The sequence below is a fragment of the Gopherus evgoodei genome, chromosome 2 (genome assembly GCF_007399415.2).
Source record: "Gopherus evgoodei ecotype Sinaloan lineage chromosome 2, rGopEvg1_v1.p, whole genome shotgun sequence".
Lineage (NCBI taxonomy): Eukaryota > Metazoa > Chordata > Testudines > Testudinidae > Gopherus > Gopherus evgoodei.
In genome coordinates, this window is record NC_044323.1 from 78,979,082 (window position 1) to 79,001,573 (window position 22,492).

Here is a 22,492-nt window from a genome sequence, read left to right on the forward strand (position 1 = left end):
ATTTAGTTTCTCCGCAATGACTTTATCTTTTTTAAGTGCCCCTTTTGTATCTCAATCATCCAGGGGCCCCATTGGTTGTTTAGCAGGCTTGCTGCTTCTGATGTAATTAAAAAACATTTTGTTCTTACCTCCTTGAATTTTTAGCTAGCTGTTCTTCAAACTCCTTTTTGGAATTTATTATTATATTTTTACACTCAATTTGGCAGTGTTTATGCTCATTTCTATTTACCTCACTAGGATTTGACTTCCACTTCTTAGAAGATGCCTTTTTATCTCTCACTGCTTCTTTTACATAGTTGTTAACTATGCCACGGTTAAGCCACGGTGGCTCTTTTTTTAGTTCTTTTATTGTGTTTTTAAATTTGGGGTATACATTTAAGTTGGTCCTTTATTATGGTGTCTTTGAAAAGTATCCATGCATCTTGCAGGGATTTCACTCTAGTCACAGTACCTTTCTAATTTCTGTTTAACTAACCTCCTCATTTTTGCATAGTTCCCCTTTCTGAAATTAAATGCCACAGCGTTGGGCTGTTAAGGTGTTCTTCCCACCACAGGGATGTTAAATGTTGTTATATTATGGTCACTATTTCCAAACAATCCTGTTCTAGTTGCCTCTTGGACCAGATCCTGCGCTCCACTCAGAACTAAATTGAGAATTGACTCTCCTCTTGTGGGTTCCCGAACCAGCTGCTCCAAGAAGCAGTCATTTAAAGTATCGAGAAATTTTGTCTCTGCATTTCATCCTGAGGTGACATGTACCCAGTCAATATAGGGATAATTGAAATCCCCCACTATTATTGAGTTCTTTATTTTGATAGCCTCTCTAATCTCCTCCCTTAGCATTTCATCATTACTATCACTGTCCTGGTCAGGTGGTTGATAAGAATATAACAGTAGGGATCTATTATTAGAGCATGGAATTACTATCCATAGAGATTCTGTGGAACATGTGGATTCATTTAAGATTTTTTACTTCATTTTCTTTCACATATAGTGCCATTCCTCCTCCTCCTCCTCCTCCCTCCCCTCGCCCCCACACAACCTGTTCTGTCCTTCTGATATATTTTGTACCCTGGAATGATTGTGTCTTATTGATCGTCCTCACTCCACCAGGTTTCTGTGATACCTCTTATATCAATATCTTCTAACATGAGGCACTCTAGTTCACCCATCTTATTATTTAGACTTCTAGCATTTGTGTACAAACACTTTAAAAACTTGTCACTGTTTATTTGTCTGCCCTTTTCTGATGTCAGATTAATTTTTATTTGAATGTTTCTCGTGTGATCTGACCCATACTTTATCCTCTTCCAGCCTCTCCTCCTGACTAGAACCTAGAGAATCTCTATCAATAGACTCTCCTCCAAGAGAAGTCTCTGTCCGATCCACGTGCTCCACTCTGTTCTGCAACCTTTTTAATGTTAAGTGCCAGCAGTCTGGATCCACTTGGGTTTAGGTGGAGCCCATCCTTCCCATATAGGCTCCCCCATCTCAAAAGTTTCCCCAGTTCCTAATAAATCTGAACCCCTCCTCTCTACACCATCGTCTCATCCACACATTGAGACTCTGAAGCTGGCTTTATTTCCACTGCACTTGCCCTCCTGGTGCAGGGATTGTGTCAGTGATGGTTGAACTTGTTTAGGGGTGCATAGTTAGGGATAGAGGGAGTGGGACACTTATTTGGCACTTCCTATCCAAGGATATCAAAGCACTTTACAAATATGAATGAATTTAGCCTCAGTGTCTTTGTGAGGTGTAGGCAGGCAAGGTTTGTTGTTCCCGTTTTACCATGATGAAACTAAGTCACAGGGAAGTTAAGATTCTATCCCAAGATTACACAAAGAGTCCATAGTAGAGATGGGAGTAGAATCCCTATCTCTTGAGTCACTGTGCTGTAAGCATTGCTAGCATTCAGCTCAACCACCCAAAGAAAAGCAGTGGTATGCTGCCATCCCATTTTTCTTTTCAGAATAGTTCTATGTAAAAATATATAGGGCCTGATTCTCTTCTCACCAAGCTATAAATCAGGAGTATATCCATTAAACTGAATGGAGTTAAACTGGTATAAAACTGGCATTAATGAAATGGAGAACTGGGCCCTAGAGTAGAGAAGTATGCAATAGTATCATAATTGCTGTATATACCATTTGTAGATTGTCTGTCTGTCTGTCTGTCTGTCTGTCTGTCTAATTTATCCCAATGTTTCCAGGGTACTGCAGGTCCTTTTGGTCTGAAGGGATTTCCAGGAGACAAGGGATTTCCAGGACACAGGGTATGAATTGACCACATAAAGTGTATGTAATTTTATTTGCATAAAAGGTACTCCCTTTAAATTTTAAGGCAAGTATAGGAGATTTTTTTTTCCTGTCTCAGGCTACAGTATGTGTTCAAGAGTCTAAATCATTAATACACTCACATTTTGGGATGCCAGAGGTAGGTATATTGTAAGCTGCTTGGTGATGTCACTTAGAAAATGCCAGTTCTGTATTTTTGCCAGCAATAGGACAATAAGTTTGTGTGTTTGTTTGTATATCAAATTATGTTACAATATTTGAACTAAAATTCTAAGGGTCAGATTTTGGAAAAAGAGACCCAAAGTCTATGCATGTAATTTGTGTGTCTAAATTTTCACAGTACTGCAATTAAGAGCACAAATCGGGTATTTGCATGTGCAAATGACTATTTAGATGCCCAAACCTAATTTTGCATGCAAATCTAGACAACTCTTTAAATGCCTAATTGTACTTAAAATGTAGGTGCAACCTTTTTACCTTTGGACCTTGGGCCTCTCCTGAAAACTGGCAATTAAAGAAAACGTGTTGCATTTTTTTTTTAATTAGGAACGTATTTCTGGTTTTTGGAATTTTTTCTAGCCATGTCTTAAGTTTGCAGCTTTCTGTTGTTTTCTGATAGTTTTGTAATATCAGGCTGGAATTAAAAGGTCCCAATAAAAGTGAGCTGAGATTTCACTCCTCTCAGAAATTGAATCTGGACTCCACTCAAATCTAATTTTTGTTTGTAATCATTACTTGGGCATAAGCGGCAGTAATGTCACACAAAGATATATTGGACTGATGCTTAGGGGCAGCAACATTGCACCTGATTTTCAAAGGTGCTGAGCACTTGGATTCCCATATATATTAATTATTTATTCTTCTCTCTCTCTCCCCAAAGCCCATTAAAATAAAATAACTCTTTCTGTTTCTGTTTGGGTATCATGATCCCACCATTCTGGAACTTAAATTGCCACCACAGCACAATACATATTAAATGAAAAGAAAGAAAATATAGCAGAACTCGATTGTACTATACGATTGTCTCACTGTATAAGCCATTCTTGCAGTTTAATAATTATAATTATCCAGGCAGTTGAAAGCTTTAAATTATTTAGTAATCTACAATCTTGTTCTTCTAGGGCGCTAAAGGAACAATGGGACTGCACCCTTTTCCCGTATGTATCTCTGGCGTGTTCTATAGTCAGTATACATTTAGAAATAAACTACTTCATCAGCTAAGAATTTCTTTCTTTCTCCTTGTTTTGTTTCTGTTCTGCAGCCATGTGAAGTCATTGACTATGTGCGCAGACACAGCCGTAAGTACATATCTTGCTTTATAAAATTGCATCACCTAAAGGGTCAGCACTTGAAGTGATATTTTAGGGAAAGAAAATCAAGTTCTAGTTACCACTTATTTTTCAATGCACAGACTTAACGGCCATTTACATGCAAAAGAGAGAGTAAGTGCTTGACAAGTAAAGAGCTTTCATTTCGAAAGAGTATTTTTAGCTCATAGTAGATCCTTTTTACCATGCTGTTTTAGCTGTGTTTGTACCATGCACTAAGTGAATTGGTGAACATCTATTGATTCTAGTAATCAGTCAGTAACTCTGCATGATCATTTCTAACATGCTTCTCTGATTTCCTTTGAAAGTTCACAAATTATGAAACAAACAAAAGCCCTCTTTTGAAATATAAGACTATTTTAAATGGCAATCACTGTTCTAGGGATCTGTGTTCCCTTTGTTGTGTATAAAATAGACTTCATGGGAATTAGGTGCTTGGGGCACTTGGAAAGGGCTAGTGTCCAGATTAATAATGAAAATGCCCTGAGTGTCCTTAAGGGAAGATAAGTAAGTAAATTACATTATTTTATGTAAATCAATCTTAAATACAGATTATGGACCCTTACTCATGTGACTAATCTTGATCTTCAGTGAAAGTTCAGCTGAGCTGGGCTAAGCAGAGAATATTTGAGAAAACGTTAGAATGTTTCAGTCCAGTGTCTCGAACCATGGAATTTGTCGAAACAAATTCAGAAGTTTGGATAATTTGCTGAGTTATATCTATTTCTCTAAACTCTGTTAGACACCAGGGACCATAGACATCCACAGAAAGAACATGCAATGAAAATTAAGGGACAGAAGCTGAACTCCCTGTGCACCTAACAACTTCCACTGAAACCAATGACTGTTTTGCATGCACAGGGAATGCTGTAAAATTATAGGTGTGCAATCCATGACACTGCAAAAACAACAAGGAGTCTGGTGGCACCTTAAAGACTAACATTTATTTGGGCATAAGCTTTTGTGGGTCAAAACCCACTTCTTCAGATGCATGGAGTGAAAATTACAGATACAGGCATGAATATATATTTGCATATGAAGAGAAGGAAGTTACCTTACAAGTGGAGAACCAATGTTGAAGGCCAATTTAGTCAGGGTGGATGTGGTCCACTCCCAATAATTGAGGAGGAGGTGTTAATACCAAGAGAGGGGAAATTGCTTTTGTAGTGAGCCAGCCACTCTCAGTCCCTATTCCCATGACACTACAAGTTTTCTTTTTTAAAGAGATTTTAAGATTGTTTTAAAAACATGCTATATAATATTTTTTCCCTTTTTTGTTTAGCTTGTTGGCAGGGTGAGTACTGTTTATTATTATATTGTTTTAGGTAAAATCTTAAAATGTATCAATGTTTCTGAGAAGATGGTTTAGGTAAAGACCTCACTTTTGATCTGGAGTTTCACCCCTTTAAGATCTCCACCTGTTGATAGATCAGCCACTATTTGTCTCTGGCTAACTAAGCAGAACAACTGTAGTTCTGCAATTCTGTAACGAGAGCATGCCTCTCATTCCCTGCCCATCATATCACTGCTTCTTAATTTGTCTGACTTCTCTTCCAATAGGCATACCCTTTCTGCTTTATTTCCTCATTGATGGCTTGTCCCTGAACATGCTCTACTCATGCAGATTTTAAAATAAATATTCACCCTGCTTCTCCTCTTCTTTTTTTTTTGAGAACTTCAGGTCAGCTAGTGCTGGCTATGTGAATTCCCATTACCTAATATTGTATCGGCAGAGTTCAGTGACTAGATAAGACAACGTTAACTAGAGTTCAGTTGATCCCAGTCTATTTTGATATCTTGCTTTCCAGCTACAGCTAGAAAAAACAAAAAAACACTTAGCTCCTGGCCTATGTCCTTCTGAGTTATTCTAGTTCCTTTGTGACCTGATTTTAAGAGGTTCTGAACATCTGCATTTCCATTCAGTGCAGTGGGAGATGTGGATGATCAGGACCTCGGAAATTTAGGCCATTACCGTAAAGATATTTCTGGTTCATCTCTCTGGATTACTTGTCTTTTTAACCACTAAAACTGTGAATTATGTCACTTACTCATGTGAGGGCTGCAGGGTAACTTTTTTGTCATGTGAGCTGTCCAATTGACTGACTATAAAGGTTTTACCTCTGTGGTTCTTTGAGGTTTGCTCACGTTTGTGGGAATTACAGGATGATTTGGCATTAAAACTTCATTTGTCCTCCTCAATATCTGATGAAGTACCTAGCATCTGAGGCAGCTTTGCAAATAAACATACTCTGAGGGGAAATCCCTTGGGAAAACCTACCCCATTGTTTTCTTTTCTCACACCCAGAAGTTCTCATTGACCTTCTCAGAGTGCTACTTTTGTACTCTCAATTTTCAAAGCCCTGCATTGAGTCCTCCACTATGGGATAAAGACAATTGGACATGTGATCAGAAAGGGGCCATCAGTGCTTCTCTTTAAATAGTCATAGTGATGGTTGTGTGGTGTGATTCCTGCATCCACAGCAGGAATGAGAAACCAGTATTCTTCCTTTAATCAAGAATTTCTTCACATTGAGTGTCAGCCTTGACAACTATTCACACTTATGAGTTTGCTGTCTTCACAGTCTGCATATATTTGCAGTTTCAGATGTATCGGAGTTGGTAGGATCATGCACTGAACCAAAAAGGAGGATATATTCTTCTTTTAGTTTAATTTCCACAAATCTTTTAAGTTTACGGTCCAGCCCATCACTGATTCCCATTGTATGACTATTTTCAGCTTATATTCTCATGGCCTTTTCTTTTATGTTTCTGATTTGCTTCTTGGTGTATTAGCATCCTCAATTCTTTGCATACTTTGTCTTTGATAGTGGTAAAGCCCCCACAGAGTTAATCTCCTGGAATGTTACTGTTACCAATTCCAAAGCAGTATATAATCTGCTTTTGTATCTTTTCTTTCTCTTATATCTTTGTCTTGTTGCTTATCCTGTGTTGGCCTCTCTTAGGGACACAGACAGGGCTCCACTCCCTACATATTCCAGTGTTGCCTCACTTCTTCAGACTGATGATGAATTTTATTCTCTGACTCTGTGACATCTCCAGGGTACAATCCAGACTAACGAGTATCTCTGTCACCCCTGCCCTCTAACCTGGGATTCTCTTTACAACGTTTTACTGCTCTAGCCTCCAGCCTGGACTGCTCCCAAACAGCCTCCAGCATGGAAGCTGCTCCCAGCTATGTCTGTGTGTGTTTCAGCCAACCACACCTTGGCTTTTACCAGTCTAAGTTATACTGCAGGGTGACCCCCAAACACCCCCAGTCCTAGACTTTTCCCCTGGAAATGTATGTCCTGTACTGCCCAGCCCAGTCCCGCACAATAGAAGTTTATGTATAGTCTGTTACTGCTTTAATAGAAATAATATGCATTTAACTTTGATCCCAAATGGCATTTAAAACACAGGATTAAATAAAACAATAAAACAAGTTTATTAATTACAAAGAGAGATTTTAAGTGAATACAAAAAATGAGGCATAAAAATCAGAAATCGTCACAAGACAATAAAGTTCAAATGCTACTGCTGCCTAACTTAACAAACTATATCAGATTCAAGCAAAGTTTCTCATCATATGCTTTCAACGGTCTTACTGACCAAACTTAGTAGGTTAGGACCCTTTCTCCAGTCCCAGGAATGCTGCTTTTGTTGCTTCTGGTGCCGTGAATGTATCTTGGGGTGTTTCTCTTTTTATAGTGTTAGTCCTATTCTTGAAAAACATTTCCAGGTGAGATTCAGGAGACAAAGTCTATGGGGAAGGACATTCCCTGCTGCGTTTTCCTCACCTTTCTGATCACCCTTGCCGCTTTACATCCCACTTGCCAGAAAACACATCCCCAGCCTTACCAAACCATAGTGTCTCCCTCTGTGTTCTGATCTTGATTTGCTTTTCTACTTTTGTCTTCCCTCAAGATCTGTTTCAGTTCCATGACTTTATAGCCTGACCTCCAAGTCTCTGCTGCACTCCATTGCTGATCCGCACCCTATTAAAAAGCTAGCTTGCTTTCTACAGTTAATTGACTCACCATTCCAGTTGTTACCTCATTACTCATTGGTGACAGATTAATCATAGAAATGTTGTACTGGAAGGGACCTTGAAAGGTCATGTAGTCCAGCCTCCTGCACTGAGGCAAGACCATCACTGCTAGATATTTGTCTAATCTGTTCTGTTCTGAAAATCCTTCAATGATGGGGATTCCACAACCTCAACTATCTTTATAGTTAGAAAGTATTTTCTAATATCTAACCTAAATCTCCCTTACTGCGGATTAAGCCCATTATTTATTGTCCTACCTTCAGTGGACATGGAGAATAAGCTATCACCATCCTCTTTATAACAACCCTTAATATATTTTAAGACTTACCAGGTCCCCTATCAGCCTTCTTTTCTCAAGACTAAACATGTCCAGTTTTTTAACCTTTCTTCACGGGTTAACTTTTTTCTAAACCTTTTATCAGTTCCATTGTTCTTCTCTGGACACTCTCTAATTTGTCCACTTCTTTCTTAAAGCATGGTGCCTAGAACTGGATGCCATACTCCAACTGAGGCTTCACCAGAGCCAAGTAGAGCAGGACAATTACCTTGTGTGTCTTACATATGACACTCCTGTTAATATTTCCCAGAATATTAGCCTTTTTTGCAACTGCATCACATCGTCGACTCATTCAATTTGTGATCCACTATCACTCCCATATCCTTTTCAGTAATACCACCACCTTGCCAGCTATTTCCCATTTTGTAACTGTGCATTTTATTTATTCTAAGTGTAGTTCTTTGCACTTGTCTTTATTGTGTTTCATCTTGTTGATTTCAGACCAATTCTCCAATGTATCAAGGTCATTTTGAATTCTAATCCTGTCCTCCAAAGTACTTGCAACTCCTCCCAGCTTGGTGTCATCTGCAAATTTTATAAGTATAACCTTCACTCCTTTGTCCAAGTAATTTAATGAAAATGTTGAATAGTGCTGGACCTAGGTCAGACCTCTGCATGACCCCACTAGATAAGTCTTTGCACTTTGACAGTGGACCATAGACTCTATTCAAAGAATAGTTATCATTCAACTAGTTGGGTATCCACATTTTAATAATTTGATTTAAGTCATTTTTTCCTAGCTTGTTTATGAGAATGTCATATGGGACTGTGTCAAAAGGCCTACTAAAATTAAGATATATCTTGTCTGCTTTTTCCTGCCTATCCACCAGGCCAGTAACCCTGTCAAAGAAGAATATTAGGTTGGTTACACATGATTTGTTCTTGACAAATCTATGTTGGCTTTGATTTATGATCCTGTTATCCTCTAGGTGCTTACAAATTGTTTAATAATTTGTTCCAGTATTTTTCCTGATATTGAAATTAGGCCTATAATTCACTGAGACTCTTTGTTCCCCTTTTTAAAGATAAGTGAAATATTTGCCTTTCTGCAGCCTTCTGGGACCTCATGCAACTTCCATGAGTTCTTAAAGATAATCACTAATGGTTCCAAGATTCCTTCAGCCTAGTTCCTTAAGTACCATAGGGTGAATTTCATCAGCCCCTGATGACTTAAATACATCTTACTTACCTAAATATTCTTTAACTTGTTTTTCCTCTATTTTGGCTTGTGTTTCTTCCCCCTTTTTTGTTAATATTAATTGTGTTAAGCATCTGGTCACAGTTTACCTTTTATAGAGAAGACTGAAGCAAAACAGTCATTAAACACTGCAGCCTTCTTGATGCCATCCAGTACTAGCTATCTTTCACGGCTAACTAAAGGACCTACACTTTCCTTCATCTTTCTCTTCTCCTAATGTATTATTAGAAGCTCTTGTTGTTGCCTTTTATGTCCCTTGTACATTTTGTGCCTTAGCCTCTCTGATTTTGTCCCTATGTGCTTGCGCTGTTCTTCTGTATTCTTCTTTAGTAATTTGTCCATGTTTCCACTCTTTGTAGGATTCCTTATTGATTGTGAAGTTATTAAAGAGCTCCTCATGGAGCCATATTGTCTTATTATTCTTCCCATCTTTTCTTTGCATCGGGATAGTTTGCTGTTGCACCTTCAATACCGTCTCTTTGAGAAACTTCTGTTTTACACTTCTCCTGTGAACTCCTTTTGCCCTTAGATTTTCTTCTCATGGGACCAGTTCTCTTCATTTGTTAAAGTCATTTTGGTGTTTCTCTTTTCTCAGAGTTTTCTCTTATAACAACCTTTTGGGTACCCTCATGGTCCTCTTTATGGCCCGTACCATGAGCTTAGATTGCCATTTTCTTTCCATTCGCTAGCTTTCTTTTCTGCTGTCTTTCCTAATGTCATGTGTCTCTACTACCATTTGGAGTCACTAAACACATTGAAATGTATTTCAACATAGAAGTACCCTATGCTTTTCCATGGTTTAGTGTTGCATTTAAGTAAAGTACAATAGACATGGTAGGCCCCATTGTGCCTGATGAGCATGGAGCTGGGGCCAGTACAGAACCACGTTACCACAGAGAACGATCCAGGAGGGATTGTGCATCAGGAAACACAATCCCTCCTGGATCTTCTAGACAGGAAGAGAAATGCTCAATAATCCCTCTCTGCACCCAGCCAGTTTCTCAGACCTGTATATGGTATGGGAGGAGGCAAGATTATATGACTTTGGCTTCTCCCTGCCTGTTCCTCCATGTTTGAAGGAGTCCAGGGACTGCAATTGTGTCCAGCACATGTACTCCTCACTGCAGTGTCTGAAAAAGTCTCATTGCATTCCTGAACTGTGCCCCAGCATGACCTGCCCTTGCATCCTTTTCTGTAGAGTGAGTCCCTAGATAGCCTGATATAATGCTGCATGCTATCTAGGGGAAACAAAATTAAATGGTTATTAATCACTTTAAAATAGCTTGCATTTTTATCTTGTGTGATTTGTATAACAACTGTTTTTATCTTCTAGAAAAACCAGAATGCCCAGTATATCCAACGGAACTAGTGTTTGCTTTGGACATATCCCAGGATGTCACATCCCAGTTATTTGAAAGAATGAGAGAGATTGTAATATCAGTAGTGAAAGCTACCAAAATTAGAGACAGCAACTGCCCAGTGGGAGCTAGAGTCGCCGTTGTGTCCTACAATTCCAACACTCATTATCTGATCCGCTTCTCTGAGTTCTACGGCAAGAATCAGCTCCTCAACAAATTTAATAATCTGGCTTATGAGAGATCCTCAAGTGAACGGGATATTGCCGGAGCAATGAGATTCGTTGCCAGGAATGTTTTCAAGCGAACTCGCCAAGGTCCTAATGTGAGAAAAATAGCAGTGTTTTTCAGCAATGGGCCATCAGCAGATGAATCTTCTCTTAACACAGCAGTTCTGGAGTACACTGCATTTTCTATTGTTCCAGTAGTTATCGCTTTTAATGATGTTCCCCTACTCCGTCGTGCTTTCACGGTAAGAAATCCACTAACGTTTTCTTTTTGATGTTCAGTAACAAGACTTTGTATTTCATAGCCTTCAGAACGTAGTGGGCCACATTCATCCTTTGGTGTAACTCCATTATCTTCATTGGAGTTACACCCAGGACAGATCTGGCCCATTGTATTGGTTATTTGTGATCATATCAAGGGGTCAAATCCTGCAGCACTTACATGAATAGTCCTTATTAATGCTAGTGATTCCATTCAAGTCAGTAGAACTACTTGTTTAAGGACTATGCAACCTGTAAAAACTGTAGGACTTGGTGCTTAATCAGAGTATTTAATAAATTCAAGAAAACTCTGCCTGATTCTCCACTCCGCTTACTTTGTCTGTCATTTACCCCTGTACAAAGTGAGCGCAGACTTGCAGTAAAACAGTACCAAACCAGAACAGCGCTGTTTTCCACTCACTCTGACTGGGGGGATAAATGACTACACAAGGGGCAAGGCAGTGGAGAATCAAACCCGATGTACTTGAAAACTGTAGAGTTCACTACCAAAGCAATGTGTTTGTGGAAATATTAGTATTTGTGGCAAGGAAATCCTTTAAATAAATAACAGTGGGAGAGAGAGAAGGGCATCTTATGAAGAAAAACACTATGATTCTTAATTATCTGGTGCCTTGCAGAGCTTTCACTGATTACATAATCGAAAGATAACAGGGTCGCATAGTTGTAGCTGAGGGAATAATTCAGCCTGCAGAACCTTTATTAGCATTGACGGGGTGTGAAATGGGAACAACCCAAGTTGACTGTCAACAGCTAAGCTGAGTTGGTGAGAGGCAAGACAGTTTTCTTGCGAACTGTGCAGACTTGGTATGGAAATCATTGAGACTCACTGAATATGGAGACCCACACTTCAGTCATTGTTTTAGGGTAGCAGAGCAATTTCCGCTCTGGATTTAGCAACAGCAGCAAATCAAAGAGCCCTTGTAGCACTCGTTACTTGGTGTCTAAAAGTGAATTCTGAGCATAGTTGTGCTGCAGTAGGTTCTCTGAAGAGATTGTTCTTTTGCAGCATTTTTTGCTGGAAAGGAGAAAAATCAGTTGGAATTTTACAGCTTCAACATTCTGTGTTTTTGATGTTATTGTAAAAATTACTTTACAATATAGCATGTTGTCATGGATTTCCTTGGAAACTCTGTACTCTCTTTCAAGGAGAAAGACTAGAAGCTTAACAAAGATATAGTTGAAGACACTATTAAGAGAAATCAGTTGAACAAAGGGATGTGGAGTAGAACGGCCCCCACACAGGAACTTCAGTTTCCCTTGGAATCCATTTGTGCATAGGAACATTGTGTCTCTCAGCAGCAAATTCAAACCCTTTATATTAATAAAAGGGTCACAGTCCACAGATCCCTCATAGTAAAACAGCTCTTCTCAAATGCCCAAAGGTTACAACAAGGTTACAACGCAGCAGCTCGTCAATCCCTTGCAAAGGTCACCATTCCCCAGTCACCCAGCAGAGAGTCACTAACCACTCTGTCCCAGTTCCTTTAGCCCCTGTTCCAGGGCCCCACTCTCCAGGGCATCTACCTGGATGTTCCAAGACCCACAACTCTTCTCCCATAGCCCCAAGGCAGGTCTCCTGGGACACAACTCTCCAGTGTTCTACTGAGCCAGGCTTCCCTCCCTGAGAGTCCTGCCTCTGCTCAGGGAACATCCCTCCAGGACAACCCTCTTGTTTTGGGCTCTGCTTCCTGCAGCCCTCGACTCAGGCTTGCTGCAAGGAGGCTTCCCCTAGTGCTCTACTCACACAGGCCTCTCTGCCTGTGACTTCTACCTCTGGGATCCACCCTCCAGTATCAACCCTTCTTGCTTTGGGCTCAGCTTCTCCCAACCAGCCAGGTTTTCCCCCTTCTTCATAGAGGCTTCTGCATGAGCTCTCCCTTAGCTCCACGGGATTCCCCAGCTCTGGCCAGGCCCCAACGCTGACCTCTTGCTCTTTCCAGTGTGTCTCTGTACAGTTCTCCGTTGCTGCTGTTTCTCCCTGTCTCTCTCCTCTTCTCGGGCAGCTCGCACCTGCCCTTCTCTGCACTTTTCAGTCAGAGCTCTTGAGCAACTCCGACTCACTGGCTCTCTCCCTGCACTAAGGCCAAAGTTGAGGTGCCCTTTTTTAAGCCTAATTGGGGGTCAACTGACCAGTCATAAGTGCATTGGCATCTTCTCTCTTAAAGGGCCAGTGTCAACCTGTGACAGTATCTTTTTTTAAAGGCTACAGGTTTGGGCTTTATAGTAATTTAAAGGCATGTTTAAAGGGTGAACGATGGAAGCATGGAGTAAGAAATCTAGAAATAGGTAGTTGAGGGATACATGGCATGTTTCTTAAATATATCAGACCCAATAGTCTGCCAAATCAGTGTTGGCTAAGAATAAAAATTCCTAAGCAAGCCCAGAAAGTGGGCATAGAATTTTTGTGCATCACTCTCTTCTGCCCCTTTTCCCCTCTCCCTTTACATAATAACTCCTAGCTTGCGTTATGTTGCGTTACATCAGTGGAAAGAGAACTATTTCGGAGTAGAATAAGATGCCTGGTGTCATTGATTCCCCGTTTCAGCATGCAATCCATTAACCCCTCCATTGAAGTCAATGGGAATTCTGTTCAAGGAGACACTGAAGGACAGGCCCCGTTGCTTTGTAAGGAGTAGCTAGTGTTTGGAAACACTCAATGTAGCATTTTTGTTTTGAGAATTATTCTCAATCTGTACTTCTGCTTGGAAAACTAGAGTATGCAGTGTCTTGTTTTTGGACACGCATCTAAAGTCACACCAGTTTTCTGCTGAATTAACTGTGTCAAATGAAATGCTCCAAATCATGCAAGCTGGCCGACTTTGGATTTGGAACACTCCAGCCCCTACAGAGGGAAAAACTTCAGTGTGGAGGTGCCAAGCCAGAGCCCAGTGCAAAGACAGCCAGACCCCAAGTTCATCGCTGAAGGGTAGTTGAGAAATTGGAGGTTTCTCTAGAGGTTTTCAGGGTCACTGAATTTTGTCACGCTGGACAATATACAAAATTGCTGTTGGTTGTGGGTGGCTTAGGTGTTGAATGTCTGACACTTAGGAATGAATGTAATTCTCTATGAGTGCCTGTTGTACAGTATTCAAAGAAACTGTTTTGAGGTAAAACTCACCACTTGCCTTCTGCACTAAATACTTTTGTTGTTGTTCTGTCTAGATGGACGATACTGGATTCTTCCAGATAATAAATATCAATCAAGAGGATGACTATGAGCCATTCTTGGAAACATTTCAGCGCTGCACTCTTTGTTATGGTAAGAGCCACATGTATTAGAGAAAAAACACTGTTATTTAGTGCTGCCTGGCAAAAAGCGTGAGAGAGATTGGCAAAAGCATTTAGACAAAGACATTGACATTTCAGATAACCCCAGCTGAATTTTCTGACTTTATTTCTTCTTCACAAGTTAATCCCTAAAAGGAGGGATCTTTCCAATGAGTAGCATGTTGATCATGATTTACAAGAAACTGCTTATCTCCACTATCTTTGCTGCCAAGTGTTTCTTAGGAGGAAATGTACTCAAATGCATAAAAATTAGGACTGTCGATTAATCACAGTTAACTCACGCAATTAACTAAAAAAAAATCACAGTTGATCACAGATTTAATCGCCCTGTTAAACAATAGAATACCAGTTGAAATTTATTAAATATTTTGGATGTTTTTCTACATTTGAAAATATTTTAATTTCAATTTACAACACAGAAGACAGTGTATAGTGCTCACTTTATATTATTATTACAAATATTTGCACTGTAGAAATGATAAACAAAAGAAACTGCATTTTTCAATTTACCTCATACAAATACTGTAGTGCAATCTCTTTTTTGTTATGAAAGTGCAATTTACAAATGTGGATTTTTTTTTGGTTACATAACTGCACTCAAAAACAATGTAAAACTTTAGAGCCTAAAAGTCCACACGGTCCTACTTCTTGTTCAGCCAATTGCTAAGACAAACAAGTTTGTTTACATTTACAGGAGAGAATGCTGCCCTCTTCTTATTTACCATGTCACCTGAAAATTAGAACAGGTGTTCGCATGGCACTTTTGTAGCCAGCATTGCAAGGTATTTACGTGCCAGATATGCTAAACGTTCTTATGCACCTTCATGCTTTGGCCACCATTCCAGACAGGGCCGGCGCTTCCATTAGGTGACCCTAGGCAGTCGCCTAGGGTGCCAGGATTCGGGGGGCGGCATTTTGTGCACTCCCTACGGGCCACATGGGAGCTTCTGATTCAGCTCCCGTCTTGCCACTGAAGAAGGACCTTCTGCCGACGTGCCACGGAAAACAGCAGCAGGCAATTGAGCAGCTCAGTGACTGCCGTTGTTGCCTGCGGCATTTCAGTGGAGGGTCCTTCTTCGGCAGCACGATAGGAATGGAACGGGAAGCTCCAGCGCGCCCCGTGGGGAGCGCACAAAATGCCACCCCCCAAATTCTGCCTAGGGCACCAGGAACCCTGGCACTGCTCCTGATTCCAGAGAACATGCTTCCATACTGATGACACTCGTTTAAAAAAATGCATTAATTAAATTTGTTGCTGAACTCCTTAGGGGAGAATTGTATGTCTCCTGCTCTGTTTTACCTGCATTCTGCCATATATTTCATGTTATAGCAGTCTTGGATGATGACCCAGCATGTATTGTTCGATTTAAGAATACTTTCACTGCAAATTTGACAAAATGCAGATTTGACCTATGTGAGATTTCTAAAGATAGCTAAAGCACTTGACCCAAGGTTTAAGAATCTGAAGTACTTCCAGAATCTGAAAGGAACAAGGTGTTCATGTTTTCAGAAGTCTTAAAAGAGCAACACTCCAATGCGGAAACTAGAGAACCTGAACCACCAAAAAAGAAAATCAACCTTTTGTTGTTGGCATCTGACTCATATAATGAAAATGAATGCGTGTCAGTCTGCACTGCTTTGGATTGTTATTGAGCAGAACCGTTCATTAGCATAGAAGCATATATTCAGGAATGGTGGGCAAAGCATGTAGGGACATATGAATCTTTACCACATCTGGCATGTAAGTATCTTGTGACGCTGGCTACAACAGTGCCATAAGAATGCCTGTTCTCATTTTCAGGTGATATTGTAAACAAGAAGCAGTTTAGTTTGGACATTAGGAAAAACTTCCTGTGAGAGTGATTAAGCACTGGAATAAATTGCCTAAGGACGTTATGGGGGATTTTTAAGAGCAGGTTGGACAAACACCTTTCAGGGGTGGTCTAGATAATACATGGTCCTGCCTTGAGTGCAGGGGACTGGACTAGATGATCTCTCAAGGTCCCTTCCAGTTCTATGATTCTCTGATTATCTCCTGCAAATGTAAACAAACTTGTTTGTCTGAGGGACTGGCTGAAGGAGTAGGACTGAGTGGACTTGTAGGCTCTAAAATTTTACATTGTTTTATTTTTGAACTCAGGTTTTTTTACATAATTCTACATTTGTAAGTTCAACTTTCATGATAAAGCAATACAGTGCTTGTATTAGATGAATTGAAAAATACTTTTTCTTTTATAAAGTGCAAATATTTGTAATAAAAATAAATATAAAGTGAGCACTGTACACTTTGTATTCTGTGTTGTCATTGAAATCAATATATTTGAAAATATAGAAAACATCCAAAAATATTTAAATATATGGTATTCTATTATTATTTAACAGAGCGATTAATCACATGATCAATTTTTTTAATCACTTGACAGCCCTAATAAAAAAATTTTAGTTCATCAAAAGCTTCATCTGTTATATTGCTAACCTGAAAGTAATTTTGTGGTTTAATAACCCAGTGAATATTTCTGTCCACATAAGAGGCTCTTCTGCTATTTGGGATCCAGGGTCAATGTCTAATTTGGTAACTAAAAATAAAATTTAGTTAATTTAATTTTCCTGTCAACTCGGGTCCGTTAAATTAATTGAAACAAGCAACGTTTCCAGCTTCCAGAAGACGCATCCAGGCTGTGTGTAATACAACTTTCTCTAGGAGGTTCCAAAGTAGTCTCCACAGAACTTCCAGGGAGGGGGCCTACATTGAATTGAAAAACCTGCGAGCTACACTGAAAGACTGAGCAGCACTTTTGAAAATTTACCCTTAATATGAGTGCATGAGCAACTAAGAAAGGTTGCAGCATTTGCTAAAATTCTGATAAAGTTGCCATGTGCTTGGATCCTCCCAGGGGGAACTCATAGGTGGTTTTAACCTCAGGAGCTAGAGTACTGCATTGCTGGAGGCCACTAACGCCCTTGATAGACAGAGCTCCCCAGGCAGAAGGGCAAGTGTGCAAATTGAACCATTCCTTGGAATCAGGCAGCCTGCCCAGTCAGGCATGGATAGGAAGTGGGGCCATAGCCCTGACTCCTCCTTATCCCTCTCCACCACTTTTGGGCTGATTTGCAACTTTGGGGATGCATGGAGCGCTCAATCCCTGCATTCCCTGAATGCAGTGATCTTGATTGGCCCTTGCCCTGGCCCTTGCATGGGATGTTCCCTGTGCCTTCCACAATCTGTGTGTTCACATTAGGGCTAAGGACAATCTGGTCCTAGAATAGTCCTTGGGAAATGTAAAGCATATGAAGTATCAGCAGAGCAGACACACACAACTCTTGCATCCGATGAAGTGGGTATTCACCCACGAAAGCTCATGCTCCAAAACGTCTGTTAGTCTATAAGGTGCCACAGGATTCTTTGCTGCTTTTACACAACTCAGTGTGACTCAAACAACACACCTGCCTTCACAGACAGTGTGAAATTTTATAATGCTTTTCTATAATAAATAAAAACATTGTAGGAGGTGTGTTTCAGCAGTTTTCAATGTGCATGTCTTGTCAGTGGAATGACTTATTATTCCATTGGAATGAAGACAGAGTAAGGGGCACTTCAGATTTCTTGGTGGTCTGGAATTTGGTATATAATTCTGGAAGGTACTGAGCACTTTAAGCCTTTAGGTGTGGTGTGCAGCATCCAGCATGATCGATATGTGGAATTCTACATAGAACCTTGCATCCAGAGTGCTGATTGGAACATGCACAGAGGTATTCTTTCAACAAAGACATTTCTCCTTTCAGTTATTTCTCATTCAGTGCCATTAAATACACGTTTTCCCAAATAAGAATTCAGTGATAATTGCTAGTAGTATTCCAATGTATATTTGGTTACTGTAACATCTGAACAGTTTCTTATGTATTTCTCAGTGCTGCGATAAATGTTGTTTTTAGAGTATTGTGTTTTAGGAATATTTATATGTATTACAAAGTTGCTTCTGGCTCTACATTTGCATCCAAATAAATAATGCCACAAATGTCACCAGTCTCCTAGAACAAGTGAATAGGAGGGAATTTTAATGTAATAAGCAGGGCTGTCAAGCAATTAAAAAAATTATTTGTGATTAATCGCACTGTTGAACAATAATAGAATACCATTTACTTAAATATTTTTGGATGTTTTCTACATCTGCAAATATATTGATTTCAATTACAACACAGAATTCAAAGCTCACTTTATATTTATTTTTTATTACAAATCTTTGCATTGTAAAAAAAACCCCAAAAGAAATTGTATTTTTCAATTCACAGATACTGTAGTGCAATCTCTTTATCATGAAAGTTGAACTGACAAAGTTTGTTTACATTTGCAGGAGATAATGCTCCTCACTTCTTGTTTACAATATCACCTGAAAGTGAGAACACATTCTCATGGCACTGTTGTAGCTGGTGTTGCAAGATGTTTACGTGCCAGATGCACTAAAGATTCATATGTCCCTTCATGCTTCAAACACCATTCCAGGGGACATGCATCCATGCTGATGATGGAGTCTGCTCAATAACAGCCCAAAGCAGTGTAGACCAACACATGTTCATTTTCATGATCTGAGTGAGATGCCACCAGCAGAAGGCTGATTTTCTTTTTTGGTGTTTCGAGTTCTGTAGTTTCCACATTAGTGTTGCTGTTTTAAGACTTCTGAAAGCATGCTCCATACCTTGTTCCTCTCAGATTTTGGAAGGCACTTCAGATTCTTAAACCTTGGGTCGATTGCTTTAGCTATCTTTAGAAATCTCACATTGGTACCTTCTTTGAATTTTCTGAAATCCGCAGTGAAAGTGTCCTTAAAATGAACGTGTGCTGGGTTATCATCCAAGATTGCTATAACGTGAAATATATGACAGAATGTGGGTAAAATAGAGCAGGAGACATGCAGTTACCCCCAAGAAATTCAGTAACAAATTTAATTAACAGATTGTTTATTTTTTTTAACGAGCATCATTGGCATGGAAGCATGTCCTCTGGAATGGTGGCCGAAGCATGAAGGGACATATGAATCTTTAGTGCATCTGGCACACAAACATCTTGCAACACCAGCTACAACAGTGCCATGAGAACGCATGTTCTCACTTTTAGGTGACATTGTAGATAAGAGGACAGCATTCTCTCCTGTAAATGTAAACAAACTTGTTTGTCTTAGGGATGGGCTGAACAAGAAGTAGGACTGAGTGGACTTGTAGGCTCTAAAATTTTATATTGGTTTTGAGTGCAGTTATATAACAAAAAAAACCCCTATGTTTGTAAGTTGCACTTTCATAACAAAGAGATTGCACTACAGTACTTGAATTAGGTAAACTGAAAAATACTATTTCTTTCATTTATCATTTTTACAGTGCACATATTTGTAATAAAAATAATAGACTGATTTCAGTTATAACACAGAATACAATATATATGAAAATGTAGAAAAACATCCACATTATTTAATAAATTTCAATTGATATTCTATTGTTTAGCAGTGTGATTAAAACTGTGATTAATCATGATTAATTTTTTGAGTTAATCATGTGAGTTAACTCTGATTAATCAACAGCCCTGGTAATAAGGCCTAATCTTGTGAGGAGTGGATTATTTCACAGGATCAGTCCCTTAGCTTTCTGATTTTAATTATACGTAACTTTCACAGAGGTAGAAGATTGTTAATACTGTAAGTTTAGGCTCTTTGATCTTCTCCAGAACTGAGAGCTCAGATGCCCTTTCTCTTGTCACACTTTCAGTTTCTTAAAAAGAGAAGTATAAACTAATTTTCTGTTTATTTGCAGACAAATGTAAACCAGATGAGTTTTGTGAACGCCGCAGACCTCAATCACCACCGGCATATGTGGATGCTGCTTTCCTTTTGGATAGCTCACAGAAAATCAGTGGTGCCGAATTTGAGAATGTGAAAAACTTCTTGAGCAGAGTACTTGATAACTTTGACATTTCCTCTGAGCCACAGACTTCTTCCACAGGTGATAGGGTGGCTGTGGTGAGCCATGCTCCACCAGGTTTCAAACTCCGCCCAGGGAGGAGCCCTGTAAAGAAAGAATTTGACTTTGTCACCTACAGCAGTAGCCAGTTAATGAAAGGACATATCGAAGAATCTGTTCGACAGCTGAATGGAGCAGCTGCTCTTGGCCATGCCATACAGTGGACAATTGATAATGTTTTCTTGACTGCACCCCACTCCAGACAACACAAGGCTATCTTTGTTATATCTGCTGGAGAAACAAGTCAGTGGGACAAAGACATATTAAAGAAGGCATCTCTGAGAGCCAAGTGCGAAGGATATGCTCTGTTTGTAATTTCATTAGGACATGTATATAACGACACAGAATTGGAAGACCTGGCTAGTATTCCCCTGGAACATCATTTGATTCAGCTGGGCAGAGTTCACAAGCCTGAACTTGAATACGTAGTGAGGTTTATAAAACCATTTGTGCATCTCCTCAGGCGTAAGTTATTATATTAATACTGTTTCATTGTTCTTCAGTGAATGTCCAGCAACTCATGAAAGAGGTTAGGTTGATAATCTTAGACATTAGTCTTCCATAGGTTCACAAATGTGTTGAGCATGGAGACTTCAGCGCAAGTTTCCCATTCCAAAGTCCCTCAGTGGATCAACTTAAATACGTAAGGGGTGAAAGAGTGGTTCAATTCCATGCTGCTTCGTTCCTAGGGCTGTCTAATGAGACTATCAACACTGGTGATCTTGTAGGTTTTATGATGGGAAATCTCTCTACAAGGAATTGACCTAAGGCCACCAACCTTATTTCACGTAGACCAGCTATCAACTCTCAGATGGCAGTGACTTTAGGTCACTTCTAGCTTCTGCCACAGATTGGACCAGTGACGTAGGCTGAGGGCTTAATATCCTATTATCAGTTCCCTGGGCCTTCCATTTATTCAATAAACAGAAAAAAATGCTGACCTAGTAGTAGTAGATCAACACAGTGATACGTCAGAAAGGTGGTTGTGTTCTTGGATCACTTGACTACACATCAGAAGATTCTGCAGATGGGGGATGTATTTAGTACAATCTATGCTGCTTACATGTCATAGCAGCCCTTGCAGACTCATTGATGGAATGATACCGGAGGAGACTACAGAGCATAACTGGACTATCATCCTTTAGTCCTCACCTTAACATAGACAAATTTGAATTATTTTTAGATCCCTAGGCAAAAGCAAGTCTTTGAGAAGGACTGAATTGCACGGGTGAGAGAACAAATGTACTATAAACTAACCATAGCTTGTAATAGCCTTATGGTGTGACTGTGTCTAAAAAATGATGCCTATGCATAAAGAAACAGAAGGTATTTAAACTGAGTTTGCCAATAGGCCTGTTCTCATTCTCTTATTGAACCAGTAATTACAACATTACTTTTAAAGCTTAAACATACTGGAGAGTTGCACACTTGTTACTTCTGTAGGCGAAGCACATTACCCACACCAGGAGCTTCTTGCATTCCTCCAGACAGAATCCCTATGTGCCACCATCCCACTTCCTATTTCAGAAACTCCCTGCAATCCCCCTCCTCCATATCAGCAGCTCTCATCTCAGGAGCTGCATGTGTTCCCATGCCACTCTTCTGATTCTCTCTCTCTCTCTCTCAAGTCTGCATTTTAAAACTGGACTGGGAGGATGGGCAGAGCTGAGATGAGGGGGTGGTGTTATAATAAAAAGCATTAATGGCAGTCATCAAGTAGTTCTTTGATTTGTAGACAATTACAGAGGTACTTGAAGCTACTAGGTCTACAATCAGATACCAGGGGCTACATGTCATTCCCCCCCACCCCCGTTCTGATTTTTTCCCCTTGTAATTTTCACCAAAATCAATAAAACTCTGTCCATTGATGCCTCGATAAATCTATGGAGGATAGGTCCATGGATGGGCAGGGAGGGTGTCGCTAGACTCTGTTTGCCAGAAGCTGGGAGTGGGCAGCAGGGAATGGATCACTTGGTGATTGTCTGCTCTGTTCAGTCTCTTTGGGGCACCTAGGATTAACCACTGTTGGAAGACAGGATACTGGGCTAGATGGACCTTTTTTATGTCTAGACCATTCCCTGAGATTTTGGAATTGCTTGACTGTGACATCCAAAAGTTATTGTGTTACA

The 22,492-nt window shown here is 39.9% G+C and overlaps 1 protein-coding gene across 5 annotated transcripts in view; it reads left to right on the plus strand.

Moving 5' to 3' along the window:
- LOC115645873 (collagen alpha-6(VI) chain-like) overlaps positions 1-22,492 on the plus strand; it is a 113,368-nt gene that overhangs the window by 85,683 nt on the left and 5,193 nt on the right. For all 5 annotated transcript variants that reach the window (XM_030551086.1, XM_030551083.1, XM_030551084.1 and 2 more), the window contains exons 29-35: positions 2,210-2,272; positions 3,416-3,451; positions 3,556-3,592; positions 4,905-4,916; positions 10,539-11,032; positions 14,232-14,328; positions 20,157-20,828. In XM_030551086.1, coding sequence (XP_030406946.1) covers positions 2,210-2,272; positions 3,416-3,451; positions 3,556-3,592; positions 4,905-4,916; positions 10,539-11,032; positions 14,232-14,328; positions 20,157-20,828 — 1,411 coding nt within the window. The remainder of the gene's footprint in view (positions 1-2,209; positions 2,273-3,415; positions 3,452-3,555; positions 3,593-4,904; positions 4,917-10,538; positions 11,033-14,231; positions 14,329-20,156; positions 20,829-22,492) is intronic.